General features: G+C 37.5%; 4 protein-coding genes across 4 annotated transcripts in view; all 4 read left to right on the top strand.

The window, feature by feature from the left end:
• LOC114155762 (gastrula zinc finger protein XlCGF8.2DB-like) overlaps positions 1-14,341 on the top strand; it is a 723,567-nt gene that overhangs the window by 239,918 nt on the left and 469,308 nt on the right.
• The window catches only part of LOC114155785 (gastrula zinc finger protein XlCGF57.1-like), a 338,725-nt gene that overhangs the window by 239,831 nt on the left and 84,553 nt on the right, over positions 1-14,341 (top strand). The gene's annotated exons all lie outside the window — the stretch shown is intronic.
• Positions 179-5,157, top strand: abrab (actin binding Rho activating protein b). The gene is made up of 3 exons (XM_028035923.1): positions 179-869; positions 2,118-2,277; positions 3,735-5,157. The coding sequence occupies exons 1-3, from the start codon at positions 491-493 to the stop codon at positions 4,216-4,218; spliced, it is 1,023 nt and encodes a 340-aa protein (XP_027891724.1). The 5' UTR covers positions 179-490; the 3' UTR covers positions 4,219-5,157.
• On the top strand, positions 8,610-13,320 carry LOC114156171 (gastrula zinc finger protein XlCGF8.2DB-like). Its single transcript, XM_028036444.1, has 7 exons — positions 8,610-8,765; positions 8,934-8,969; positions 9,054-9,185; positions 9,438-9,605; positions 9,774-9,893; positions 10,062-10,212; positions 13,209-13,320. Exons 1-7 carry the CDS (start codon positions 8,750-8,752, stop codon positions 13,318-13,320), a joined length of 735 nt encoding a protein of 244 aa, XP_027892245.1. The 5' UTR covers positions 8,610-8,749.

Below are 14,341 nucleotides of genomic sequence, written 5' to 3'. Positions count from 1 at the left end.
TTTTACCTACTAAAGTACTGTAATTTTCATTAGCAAACAAATTTTACTGTGTAGGGCACCAGAACAGTTTCCACAGCCCTGTAAATTTGGCCCTTGTATCATTTTTTTGAGTTAGTTTCTTTTACACCTATTTTGTTACAAATTCCAATTTTGATTCAAAATTTGTCAAAAATATTGTAATGTTTCAAATAAAAAGCATTCAATGACCATTTGGACTCGCTTTTGCCCTGCTTACAGCTGATCATAAGCTCTGCTATCTGTGATGAAACATGACCCGCTAGGGGTCATCGATGTCAGAGTAAGGTGACCGCGTTGGAAGCCTGGGATGACTGAAATACTTTCCACCGTCATGTTACGGTTTCCTCTGTCTGTTTTAGAGGCTACAGCTGCAAGTGTGAGGTTAGAAAGCAACACGGGGAGAGAAATCTCCAGAAATTCAGGCAAAAAAAAATTTACTTATTGCAATTATTGAATCTTTTATATTTGAAAAATGTCTGGTGAAACCTCTGAAAGGAAACCTTCGACCAACAAGAGCCTCAGGAAGCTGCACGCTGTGAGCATGGTGTGCAGCCTGACGAGCGGCTGGCAGCAGTGGGTGGCTGACGAGAAGAAACAAGCCGGCGAGCCGAGCGGCTGGGCACCGTCGTCCCATGATGAACCAGAGGAACCCAAAAAGAAATGGGCCCCTAAAAAGCCTCACTCTACACAAACCCAACCAGCTTTGGAGACACTTTCAGAGACTCGAACATCTCCATCTCAAGAAGCGCCCAGCAATGACGGCGTTCAGACCTCAAACGATCAGCCATCTTGCATCAAAACAAAGCAGGTGGTGAAAACCGTGTCCAATGGCGTCCAGGAGAAAATCACAGGTGTCTTCTTCTTCTTCTTCTTCTATTTTAATGGTGGTTGGCAAACAACCTAAGCTGCTTTACCGCCACCTTCCAGATTTGATCAGATTATTAATGTAAGAAAATATTACTATTACCAGAGTTGGTAGTTTCCAAACATTTTACTCAAGTTAAGTAGCACTACTTCAACATAAAAGTAAAAAAGATAAACGTCCAAGTAAGAGTAAAAAAAAAAGCGTTTGGTAAAAAGTGTACCCAAGCACTGAGTAACTGATCAAATTATCAATCATTTCATATTTAAAAATTGCACAATCAGATGGAATAAAATCTCAAGTGAAGTATTTTAAGGAGAGTAATTCATAAAAGTAACAAAAAATAACAAAATCAGGCTAAAGAAAACTTTTCCTAATAGGCTTCTTCCAGTAACAAACTTAGAAAACTGGAACAAAAACTGCAGGCGTGTGTCTGGTGACGTTTTGGTTAGAATGTGTTTGTTTTTCATTCAGCTGGTAGAGAATCCAGAAATTTTACTCAAGTAAAAGTAGCTAAATTTCATGATAGAATTACTCCAGTAAAAGTAAAAAGTACAAAATAGTTGATACTAAAATTACTCAAGTAAATGCATTGAGTATAAATGCTGATTATTACCTCCCAAATAAATTTTTCTTAAAAGAAAAAAACTAAAAATGCTGCTAAAAGCTACATCCAAGTGTTCTTTGAAACAATTCAATTTCTAATTAATACCTCTCTTTTGCTTATTTTACAAAAGAATTGATTGCATTGTTTCTATTTGTCCACAATAATTAGAACAATGTGTACCATGTTTATTGATTATTTTAAGAGTACTATTTAATTCTTTACATCAAAATCTTCTTAAAGTAATATATTTAATTTTACTACATTTTCTAAATTCTCCAACTTTCTTATGGAACCTAGCTCTTCCCATTTATTCTTAAAGCACAATTAAACTCGTTTTTAGCTATCTTAACATTCAAACCAATAGTGTTGATTTTTGCAGCACTTTTAGCTAAATTGTCAGTCAAATCAATTCCTGCAATTCCAGTCTGGGCAGGAATCCATACTATCTTGACCTCTGGAACATTATTCTTTCTCCTGAAAACTGAGTGAATTATATCCAATACACCTCCTGAATTCTTATTAAATCACTACTTTAGTCTGAACAAATTCTAACTTTCTTCAATCCATTGTAAAACCATGAAATTTGTCATTAATTCTCCTGTATGCACTGTCAATTTATCTGTCATTCAGGTGTCGGCTTCCTGGCTGAGAAGCTGAAAAGGGAATCCAGAGAGAAGGAGAGCGATGATGAGCAGGTTGCTCAGAGACACGGTGAGACGGTTTCAAAGGCTGGGGAGAGGAGCGACTCTGACAAAGACTCAGTGAGGATAAAAAGACTTCAAGTCTCAGTGTGAGTACTGGCACTGTTTCATTTAAACTGGATTTATTATGCAAAAATCACTTTTTTTTGTACTTTCATTTGGGTTTAAAAAATGTCCAAGTGCTTAAAAAAAACAATCACATTTTTGGCAATAAGTTCGTGGTTTTGGTGTCAGGAAAATGAGCAGTTACAAAAACCTCCAGATTGTTGAGTCATACTGTCAGGATCTGTGTTTTTCAGTGTTTATTTAGAGTTTTCCTTGTCCTTGAGTCTCTTCATTGTCCTGTCCTCCCCTTTATTGTTCCCAGGTGTGTCTCGTTTCTGTGATTACCCTCCAGTGTATTTAACTCCACCTGTGTTCCTCGTCGGGTCCTTGTCAATGTCAAGTCTATGTGTCGGTGTGCGTTCAGTCCTTCCTGTTGTCCAGTCAAGTTACCAGTTGCTACCGGCGTTGAGCCCTGGCGTCCGCTCAGTCGTGCTGCCTGGTTGTTTGTGGACTACTTTGGACTTATTTCTCATTAAAACCTTAATTTCTCACATTACCTGGGTCTGCTGCGTTTGCCTCACCACCTCACACCCGCACTGCATGACACATACTGTGTGTTGCCTAGCAACATGTACAAATTTTAAAAATAAACGGCAACAAACTTTTTTTCAAATAGTTTATAAAGTGCAAAAATGAATTCTAAATATAATGTCAAATAAATAATAAAGAGAAGCTCAGAGCTCATAGCATAGAATTAGACAGGACAGATCTGCCCCTATGCAGTAATATGCAGAGTACAATGGCTGCTGGAAAAGACAAGTGTTTTGTTGTTCACTTACCACCCAGAAACCACTTGCTGAATTCTTGTTGATTGTCCAGGAGGCTCCACTTCTGGTTTTCAAAGATGTATGGTTGGCTAATTGCACATCTGTTTGCAGCCATTTTCATGTAAGAGTGTCAACGTTGATTTTCGTGGTGTGGCCACTAGCAACTTATTTAATGTGACAGGAGGCCCAAAGCAGTTCCAGACAGGCAGAACTAACCAGACTAAAATCTCATTAACTAAGATTGATTTTGTTCAATCCATGTAATGTCTGTGTTTTGTATCGCTCATAAACCTATCCAATTTCTAACCTGTTTAAAAAAGCATAATGGGTCACCTTTTATCATTTCCAAAAACAAAAGCTAGTTTAACATTCCCAAAAGTGCTCTTGCAAATGGTATGTTATAAGCTGTAATACGTCATAAAATCAGTCCAATGAGAAACAAAGAGGTTGTCTGTTTAGATCTGACATCCTCATGTAAAATCTTGAACATCTTATATAAAACAGTAAAGAGCTACATTTTTAAAACAAAGAACAATTACTTATATCCTATATATATATATATAATATTAAAGAAAATCTCAAGGTCTTCCTGTTGAGCACTGCTTCATTTGTTCATATTTTAGTGCCTTTTTATGTTTCTGCCTGTCCATAATGAAATACAATATGCCTCCCAGGTACAAAAAGGAAGCTGAGGATGCCAACAAGATAAATGCCCTTTCTAAGAAACACAGCGCTGTTGGAAATCTAAAGAGTCGCTGGCAAAACTGGGCGGTGGAGCACACAGTCAGCCAGAAGCTGAACCCCTTCAGCGAATACTTTGACTATGACTACTCGATGTCGCTACGCCTGCAGAAGGGCGAGGAGGGCTACGGACGTCCAAAGGAGGGCACAAAGACCGCAGAGAGGGCCAAACGAGCCGAGCAGCACATCCACCGTGAAATAGACGACATGTGCTACGTGATCAGGACTATGGCCGATCCGGATCCAGACGGAAAGACCCGAGTCACTTTCGGACAGCTTTTTGACAGATACGTTCGAATCTCCGATAAGGTGGTGGGGATTCTGATGAGAGCCCGGAAACACGGGAAGGTGGTGTTTGAAGGGGAGATGCTGTGGCAGGGCCAGGATGACGGAGTCATTATTACTCTGATGGTCTGATGGTTTACACCTGACATCAGATGAAAGAAAAGGACTGAGAGAAGCCTGATCCATCACTGTAGAGGATCTCAAGAACATATTTGCTGCTATTTTCAGTAGATACTTGAAGATTTTTATGTTCTGTCAGTGTTGTGAGATTATGTGAGTTTTGCAAAACCTGCAATTATTAATGCTTTGACTGAAGTCTACAGAGGTCATTTTGACTGCCATAATCTGCATTATTAGGACCGCACTAAGAATATGGAGTATGGAAAGAATAATAAAATAAAATGGTGAGGACAAAGTCATAAAATTACAAGAATAAGATCATATTACAAGGATAAAGTCAAAGCATTATGACAATGAAGTCACAATATGATAATAAAGTTGTACAAGAACAAAGTCAAAATAATACAAGAATAAATTCATACTATTTAAACTTCAGTCTCATAGTATTATGACTTTTAGCTCAAAATATTATGACTTTATTTTCATATTTTGACAATTCTCACATGACATACAGTATCCTTGTAATATTATGATTTTATTCTTGAAAAATTATGACTTTGCTCTCATATTATTATGACTTTATTCTCATATTATTCTCTAAATATGATGACTTTAGTCTTGTATGAGATTATTGTGGTAATTGTATAAGTTCATTCTTGCAATCTTATTTTTTCTTAGTATGGAGCTAACACTCTGTCGTAGCATTTAGAGTAGCTCAGATACTTTTTTCTGTGGCACTTTATTTACAGCTTTCTGTTTATCGAGCATACGTAGAGATTGTTAGTGAACCTGTGCGTTCACAATAAGCACTTTTCTTTTTGTCCTGCAGATGCGTAGAATAGAGCAGACAAAGCTGAAGTAATTATTTTCGGACCATGAAACTGGAATCTATCCATTAGACACTAAATCTGACCTGGACTTTCAGAGACACATAAAAATAATTATAAAGACGGTCTTCTATCAATAGTCACTAGGGGATAAATACAATAAGACAACATTTGCACTACAATGTTCTCAAAATGCAACATTTAATGTTTTCTTAGTGCTGTAAGTAAAACCCTCTGAGCCATTGTTTTCCTCTGAGTGCAATCTGTATGTTTTTATAGTCTGAAATTTAACAAAAATAACATGAACAGAAGTAGGAATATTTTTCTTCAACTCTTGCTTTTACAATTTATTTCTACAATAGATTTGACACTGTTATTTAGGGACCTTTTATTCTGATTTTAGAGCATATGATTTAAAGTAAATTCCCACATTCTTTAAGGAAATGTAATTTTATTTCAGTTATTACTTGGAGTTATTCGGGTCATTTTCATATGAATTTATTCCACAGATGGGAACTAAAATGTCTTAATGACGATATTTCTTCATCATTCATGAAAATAATTAACAGTAGTAATAGTTTAAGCACATCGGCGCAAATTGTTTTTCATTTAACAGCTAAGAAAAGGTGGCAGGAGGAGACAAAATAGCAAACAGGTATGAAGTGGGGGTAACGGAGGCAATTACTATTATTTTCTGTTTTGTTTTACAAAATACAGTCAAGAAAGTCGGTCACAACTTAAAATGACATAAGTGTTCCCTCAGTAAGATAAAAAAGCAAAAGAGGCAGGATTTATTTAGATAAAGTGGAAGAAAAGATTTTACGTTTTTCAAAGAGAACTGGCACTGTATGAGAAATCTTTAGATGTGATGATCGTAAGATCCACAAGGTGGCGGTAATGCAATGACATGAATGAACGACAGTCATAAAATCCCAAAGAAGAAGAAGAAGAAGAAGACAAAGAAGACAAAGAAAATGGCGCATGGTCTGTTTGGTTGAATGTTCGACTGTTTCTCTAAACGAGTTTATCAACGAGCCGTTAACTGCTGCTGAAGAAACATTCACAGAGTTTAAAGAAATCATCGTCAAGTCGGAGGAAGAGATGGATGATCATCGCAGACTGCTGGATTTCTCCCGGAGGCCCCAGATAATCTTACACCGAATAGGTAGGAACCAGCAGCGTTTGGATGCAGGTTAAGGTCTAAATGTCTGCACCTTTCTGTATGAGGATCATTTTAGTAAATGTTCTTTTCCCGTATAAATGTTTTGTTAACCGGTAAATGAACGCAGGAATCACAATTACGCTGTGAAAATGGCTTATTGATGTAGAAATAAAATGACCTTTTATGGCTTTTCCTCCTTTAACTAATCAAACTTACTTTTGAAAACAGGAGAAATGTGAACAATGCAGCGCAAGGTTAGTAAAGCAAACAGCATGAAACAATAATAGTGTGTTAGTAGCTGTAAAATGTAATAATTTGTAATAAATTGTAGTGACGATTGTTTGTCAAACCAAACATCCTATAAAAGTTCAGTCAACAAGCCACTGCTGCACTGAGGTGATGCTTCGTACGAAGGTAAAAGAAGTTCAATGTCCAAAAAACTTGAAGATTGCTTTTATAGTTTATTTTTTCAGTTTGACAAGCAAATAACAAAGATCAAACTTTACATTAGTGATGTGTTGAGTAATGAAGCGGGTAAGACAGAGAACTCACCTAAACCTGAGCAGTTAAAGTTTTTATTTTTTAGTAATAAATCGTTGTCCCTGGTGACATAGTGAGTAACAAGCCAATCACAACCCTCTTTTCTATTTGTTTCTAGTTTTCTTTTGGATCCAGCCATTGTTTCATACAACCAGATTCATCAGAATTTATGTATCAGAATCACAAACATCTTTTACTTGTTTATTCATTGTAAAGCTTCATGTTGTTTTCACGTCGCCTATTTGGGGCCTGCCCATAGCATTGCATAGGGATGCAATCTCTATGCATTGCATGGCAGGCACCTATTGTTCTACACCTCAAAATAACTGCTGCTTAGACTCAAAATAGACAGAATTTTGTCTGCCTCTCTGAGCTGCTCTTTAGAACCACAGTGATGGCAGAATGTCAGAACTACAGACATGGTGAAACAACTGCTATAAACTCATTGCATCTCTGAATAGTGATGCCCCACATGCTACTGACAGCATTCACATTGAATACACATTGAATTAGTACGGCCATTTAATATGAAGCTTACTGAAGATTTCAAAATAAAAGCCTTAATATTCTTCTAAGGTTAGTGCACTACCATCGGCAGTGAAATAATGTTAGCCTGCATTATCTTTGCTAATATCTTTGCTGCATTAGTCTTTTAGCTTAAATAAGCTATTAGCTAATTTTCTTACTTATTAGCCATGTTTAGTATACCGAATGGAGTAAGTAAAGTACAGACAACATGCTAGTGATGCCCCACATGCTACTGACAGCATTCATGCTAACATTAGCATTTTGGCTAATTTCAGCTGATTCACTTACTTTATCATACTGAATGGTGCAAGTACATGTTAGTAAACATTCTGGTCATTCTCCTCATATGATTGCAGCTTTCTTTAGCATTGATACTAATTTTTAGCATCAGAACGCTGGGTCCAAACCGACAGGCACACATTGGCAGGCCCCGGTTAAATTTCTTCAGGAATTTTCTGTTTTACATATATTGTCCAGTTGATGTCACAGTAGAGCAAATGAAGCACCGCGGTGCATCGGCTCATGAGTCGAATGATTGGATGGAGTTCCTCAGGGCTTCATGAAGCTGCATCTCACCATCACTACTTTTCATTGTTTCCTCTCCTGCTCTGGTCAAAACCCACAGGCCCAACCCAGTGCATGCTGGTCCTATACCAGTCCCCATACTTACAGAAAATGGACCCACAGTTCTTAATGTCTAACTTACAAAAGTAAATAATAAACACAAAGCAACAAAAACTAAACAATTATTAACCTACAAATAAACTCTGTAAATAAACCCCAAAAATATAAAGTGAACTAAAATCAAATTTTAATACAAATAAAAGTAATGATAGTTCCAAATTAAGTAATATTTTGAAATAATAAAATTTACTCGTAAATTTTAGCAACATTGGCAACTATTATTAATTTTATAATAAATAAAAAATATTTAATATCCGTTCATTTGAGAATTCTCCAAATGTCAGCTGGATTTGTCGCCTGATCTGTCTCTCTGTCTACGCTCTTAAATTTGTCGGTGTGGGTTTTTTCATTTTTTTCATTTCTGTCGTATACAATGAACGATTTCTCCCATTTACTTCAATAAAATAACGATTGCTTTTTAAATCTGTTTTCTTGTCCAGATTGCCTGCAGTGTAACATTTATTACCTGGAGAGGAGATCCACTCTGGACCAGGAGGAGTTGGAACCTCTGCAGGTGAAACAAGAACAGGAAGAGCCAGAAGATCATCAGATAAAAGTGGAAGAGAAAGAAGTTTACTGCAGTCAGGCTGAAGAACAGATTGAATTAAAACAGGAGACTGATACCTGCATGGTGGTTCCTGTTGATGAACAAACAGACCACACTGAATCAGAACCAAACAGGAACCAAGACCTCTTCCAGGAAGCTGCTGAAGCTGAGAACCAAAATCAGGAAAGAAGAAAACCTTTCTCATGTGTCATCTGTAAAAAGCGTTTGACTTTCAAATCTGTTTTTGATGCTCATATGAGAACTCATACGGGTGAAAAGCAGTTTACATGTGTGACCTGTGGAAAAAGTTTTAGGCATAAATCGGCTTTAACTAAGCACATGATGATTCACACAGGTGAAAAGCCGTTTTCATGTGTGACCTGTGGAAAAGGTTTTAGGCATAAATCGGCTTTAACTAAGCACATGATGATTCACACAGGTGAAAAGCCGTTTTCATGTGTGAATTGTGGAAAAAGCTTTTGTCAAAAAACGCATTTAACTCAGCACATGATGATTCACACTGGTGGAAAACCATTTTCATGTGTGACCTGTGGGAAAGGTTTTATTCGAAAACAGGATGTAACTGAGCACATGAGGATTCATACTGGTGAAAAGCCATTTTCATGTGTGACCTGTGGAAAAAGGTTTAGTCATAAACCGACTTTAACTCAGCACATGATGATTCACACTGGTGAAAAGCCGTTTTCATGTGTGACCTGTGGAAAAGGTTTTAGGCATAAATCGGCTTTAACTAAGCACATGATGATTCACACAGGTGAAAAGCCGTTTTCATGTGTGACCTGTGGAGAAAGTTTTAGTTATAAACCGACTTTAACTCGGCACATGATGATTCACACAGGTGAAAAGCCGTTTTCATGTGTGAACTGTGGAAAAAGTTTTAGGCATAAATGGGCTATAACTCAGCACATGATGATTCACACAGGTGAAAAGCCGTTTTCATGTGTGACCTGTGGAGAAAGTTTTAGGCATAAATCGGCTATAACTCAGCACATGATGATTCACACAGGTGAAAAGCCGTTTTCATGTGTGACCTGTGGACAAAGTTTTAGTCATAAACCGACTTTAACTCGGCACATGATGATTCACACAGGTGAAAAGCCGTTTTCATGTGTGAATTGTGGAAAAAGCTTTTGTCAAAAAACGCATTTAACTCAGCACATGATGATTCACACAGGTGAAAAGCCGTTTTCATGTGTGACCTGTGGAAAAAGTTTTAGGCATAAATCGGCTTTAACTGAGCACATGAGGATTCACACAGGTGAAAAGCCGTTTTCATGTGTGACCTGTGGAGAATGTTTTAGTCATAAACCGACTTTAACTCGGCACATGATGATTCACACAGGTGAAATGCCGTTTTCATGTGTGACCTGTGGAAAAAGTTTTTGGCATAAATCGGCTTTAACTAAGCACATGATGATTCACACAGGTGAAAAGCCGTTTTCATGTGTGAATTGTGGAAAAAGCTTTTGTCAAAAAACGTATTTAACTCAGCACATGATGATTCACACTGGTGGAAAACCATTTTCATGCGTGACCTGTGGGAAAGGTTTTATTCGAAAACAGGATGTAACTGAGCACATGAGGATTCATACTGGTGAAAAGCCATTTTCATGTGTGACCTGTGGAAAAAGGTTTAGTCATAAACCGACTTTAACTCAGCACATGATGATTCACACTGGTGAAAAGCCGTTTTCATGTGTGACCTGTGGAAAAAGTTTTAGGCATAAATCGGCTTTAACTCAGCACATGATGATTCACACTGGTGAAAAGCCGTTTTCATGTGTGACCTGTGGAAAAAGTTTTATTCGAAAACAGGATTTAAGTAAGCACATGATGATTCATACTGGTGAAAAGCCGTTTTCATGTGTGACCTGTGGAAAATGTTTTATTCGAAAACAGGATTTAACTCAGCACATGATGATTCACACTGGTGAAAAGCCGTTTTCATGTGGAATTTGTGGAAAGAGTTTTTGTCAAAAACAAATTTTAATTCAGCACATGAGGATTCACACTGGTGAAAAGCCGTTTTCATGTGGAATTTGTGGAAAGAGTTTTTCTCAAAAACAAATTTTAATTCAGCACATGAGGATTCACACAGGTGAAAAGCCGTTTTCATGTGTGACTTGTGGGAAAAGTTTTAATCGAAAACGTAGTATAACTGAGCACATGATGAATCACACTGGTGAAAAGCCATTTTCATGTGTGACCTGTGGGAAAGCTTTTATTCGAAAACAGGATTTAAGTAAGCACATGATGATTCATAATGGTGAAAAGCCGTTTTCATGTGTGACCTGTGGAAAAAGTTTCAGTGTTAAATACAAATTACCTTTGCACATGAGGATTCATACTGGTGAAAAGCCATATTTATGTGTGACCTGTGGGAAAGGTTTTATTCAAAAGCTGCATTTAACTCGGCACATGATGATTCACACTGGTGAAAAGCCATTTTCATGTGTGACCTGTGGAAAGAGTTTTCTTCAAAAACATCATTTAACTCGGCACATGATGATTCACACTGGTGAAAAGCCATTTTCATGTGTGACCTGTGGAAAGAGTTTTTCTCAAAAAGAAGAATTGATTCGGCACATGATGATTCACACAGGTGAAAAGCCGTTTTCATGTGTGACTTGTGGAAAACGTTTTTGTCAAAAACAGCTATTAACAGAGCACATGATGATTCACACCGGTGAAAAGCCATTTTCTTGTGTGACCTGTGAGAAAACCTTTAGTCGAAAATTTAGTTTAACTCAGCACATGATGATTCACACAGGTGAAAAGCCGTTTTCATGTGTGACCTGTGGAAAAGGTTTTAGGCATAAACCGACTTTAACTCAGCACATGATGATTCACACAGGTGAAAATCCGTTTCATGCGTGACCTGTGGAGAAAGTTTTAGTTATAAACCGACTTTAACTCGGCACATGATGATTCACACAGGTGAAAAGCCGTTTTCATGTGTGACTTGTTTAAAAAGTTTTAGTCATAAACATAGTTTAACTAAGCACATGACGCGTCACACAGTTGAAAAGCTGTAGAAATATGTTCCATAAATGTCCTATGTTGTATTTGTTAAATGTGATCATTTTGATCTTCACATTTGGATACTTAGAGATGTTCAACCATGACACATTTTCCTTCATTGATATTTTATTTGTCTGGTATATTCTGTATCAAAAAACAATAATGACAAACTGTATGTTATTGTATTAACTTACTGTTTATGTCAAACTGTATGTTGTGTGTGTACAACGTGAAGAGCAGAGGGCTCAGCACACAGCCCTGAGGAGTGCCAGTACTGATGCTGATAGATGAAGAGGCTTGGGGGCCCACTGACTATTTTATGCATTAACAGAGTTTGACCGGACATGGACTCCCTTCCAGAACATTCTCACATGATTGGATTTGAGGGATTGGTTTGTATTATTCTGTACCATAGAGAGTGAGTGGGGTTTATTTTTGTAGTTTTTTAAATCAACAATAGAATGTATATAATGGTTGAGTGTTTTAAAAAAAAAAATCTACAAAACAGTATTTGTGTTAATTTTGTGTTTAATGTAAAATGAGATTCAATCTGATTTCATTTCTTTCAAATTATGTTAACCAGTTTTACTCTACCTAATTAAAATATTCAAATAAAAAAAAATCATTTGTACTTTAAAAAAATGCAAAATTCACCGCAAACTAATTTTCATGCATTGATTGCACAAAGTACATGTAATTATTTTTAATATTTTGCTTTTTTCTCTTGTTTTAGCTGTAATATTTTAATCTGTTCTGCTGCAGCATTTAGATTACTGTATTTTAATGTTGAAACTATTTTTATGTTTACATGTATTTTAGAAAGAAATAAACGTGCAACATTTCATTTAACATTTAAAGTTTTGAGTTTTTCTTTAGTGTATGTTGTGCCTGATCTTTGAACCCAGTAGATGGTGGTACTACAGCTATACTGGTTGTAGCCACTGTGGTTCCTGTAACTGATGGGTTGCCGGTTCAAACTTCCCACATCCATCTCAGTTGTTGAGTCCTTGAGCAAGGCACCAAACCTGCCTTGCCTGCTGTTAGTCAGAGGTCCGATGGCGTCCATTGTGTAGCAGCTTCTGTCAGTCTGCCCTAGGGCAGCTGGGCTACAATGTAGCTTACCACCATCAACATGTAAAGCACTTTGGCATCCTCTGCACTAGATAAATCGCTATACATACATTTACCATTGACTAAACACTTGCATTTTGTCTTTTTGTTGTGTTTTGTATTAAACTTGTCCTGTCTGACAGTGTGACACTCAGCATTGTCGAGTACCAAGGTTAAGCCCTAAAGACTTGCATAAGTGGAGCATTATGGCTTCCTCCTGATATAATTACATGAAACTTTATTAGAAACTGGTTTGGGTTTATATAATTAAATTGTAATGAGACGGAGAAGAAAGCGGGAGAGAAAAGAAAGGTGAGAAAAAAGTTTTATAGGGGCCCCCTCCTCTCACCCAACTTGATATAAAGGTGATCACAGAGAGGAGGGAGCCAGAGACCAAACCTGACAGACAGACCAGGCACACAGAGACAAGATCACATGTTCCCATTCTCATGTGTACACCCAGACATTCAAACCCATGTACATAATGTCAAAATAAGGCCAGAAGGGGAACCACAACCTTCTGACAGCGCGAGTGCAACAACTACTGCAGCTCCTTCTTCAGGTGCAAGAACATCAACTGCTCCTTCGGCAACAATGTCTGCCCCCATTCCTACATCCCAGCCTGGATCCCTCCTTCCTGCATCCACAACCCAGAGCTCTATGATATGGAGTGAAAATAGTGTCAAAAAGATTTGTGTGTGCGTAAAATGATTTGTGTGTGCGTAACAGGATTTGTGCGTGCGTAACAAGATTTGTGCGTGCGTAAAAAGATTTGTGCGTGCGTAAAATGATTTGTGCGTGTGTAAAATGATTTGTGCGTGCGTAAAAAGATTTGTGCGTGCGTAACAAGATTTGTGCGTGCGTAAAATGATTTGTGCGTGCGTAAAAAGATTTGTGCGTGCGTAAAAAGATTTGTGCGTGCGTAACAGGATTTGTGCGTGTGTAAAAAGATTTGTGTGTGCGTAAAAAGATTTGTGCGTGCGTAACAGGATTTGTGCGTGCGTAAAAAGATTTGTGCGTGCGTAACAGGATTTGTAAACCTTAAAAATAAAATACATGTTGAAAAAGTACACACAAATCACCTGGTACGCACACACAAAACTGCAGTTACACACAAATCCGGTTACGAGTGCACAACTATTTTTGAGACTCATTTCACGCCTCGGTGGAAGCTCCAAGATTTGTGTGTAGATGGTGCGTTTACATGCTAGTAAAAGCTGGGACATCTGAGTTTTCTTCGGAACTGTTTCTTTTTTCCATAGTTCAATACGTATTTCTCTCTTTACTTGTCTCGTGGCTTAGACATATTTTTGTGAGAGAAAAATAAATATGTCATTACACCCACGACTACTTTTTAATACTATAAGATTATTTATATATGAATCCGCATTTGGGACCTATACAACTGTAATTACTTGGGTAAAAAATTCAACCACTAGGTGGCGGAAGTTTATTCCGCTCTGACTGGGAAAAGCCTTCATTCAAACTGAGAGAAGAAACAAGAGGATGGCGGGTCAGCCGAGTGATCGTGTTCGTGGTTTACCGTCCGAAGTTAGTGGATGTTAAAATTTGCACGTTTTCCTGACCGTTGTAATGCGTATTTTTTAGATTATTTCAGATTACGTTTTACGTTTCAAGTAGTTCGACCCAAAGTTCTCGCCCTTCTATAGCAATAGCTCATGTCTACGTTAGCTA

The sequence above is a fragment of the Xiphophorus couchianus genome, chromosome 13, assembly GCF_001444195.1.
Source record: "Xiphophorus couchianus chromosome 13, X_couchianus-1.0, whole genome shotgun sequence".
Taxonomy (NCBI): Eukaryota; Metazoa; Chordata; class Actinopteri; order Cyprinodontiformes; family Poeciliidae; genus Xiphophorus; species Xiphophorus couchianus.
The sequence above is the reverse complement of the archived record's forward strand: the minus strand, read 5'-3'. Positions and strand labels throughout refer to the sequence as shown.

Bases quoted from the DNA above. Each gene is read 5' to 3' on its own strand.
- abrab (XM_028035923.1), top strand. From the start codon at position 491: ATGTCTGGTGAAACCTCTGAAAGGAAACCTTCGACCAACAAGAGCCTC. The intron at 870-2,117 runs GTGTCTTCTTCT...TCTGTCATTCAG, and splicing joins CGTCCAGGAGAAAATCACAG to GTGTCGGCTTCCTGGCTGAG. The intron at 2,278-3,734 runs GTGAGTACTGGC...TATGCCTCCCAG, and splicing joins AAAAGACTTCAAGTCTCAGT to GTACAAAAAGGAAGCTGAGG.
- LOC114156171 (XM_028036444.1), top strand. The intron at 8,970-9,053 runs GCTTTTGTCAAA...CCTGTGGGAAAG, and splicing joins ATGTGTGAATTGTGGAAAAA to GTTTTATTCGAAAACAGGAT. The intron at 9,606-9,773 runs GTGAAAAGCCGT...GGATTCACACAG, and splicing joins GCACATGATGATTCACACAG to GTGAAAAGCCGTTTTCATGT.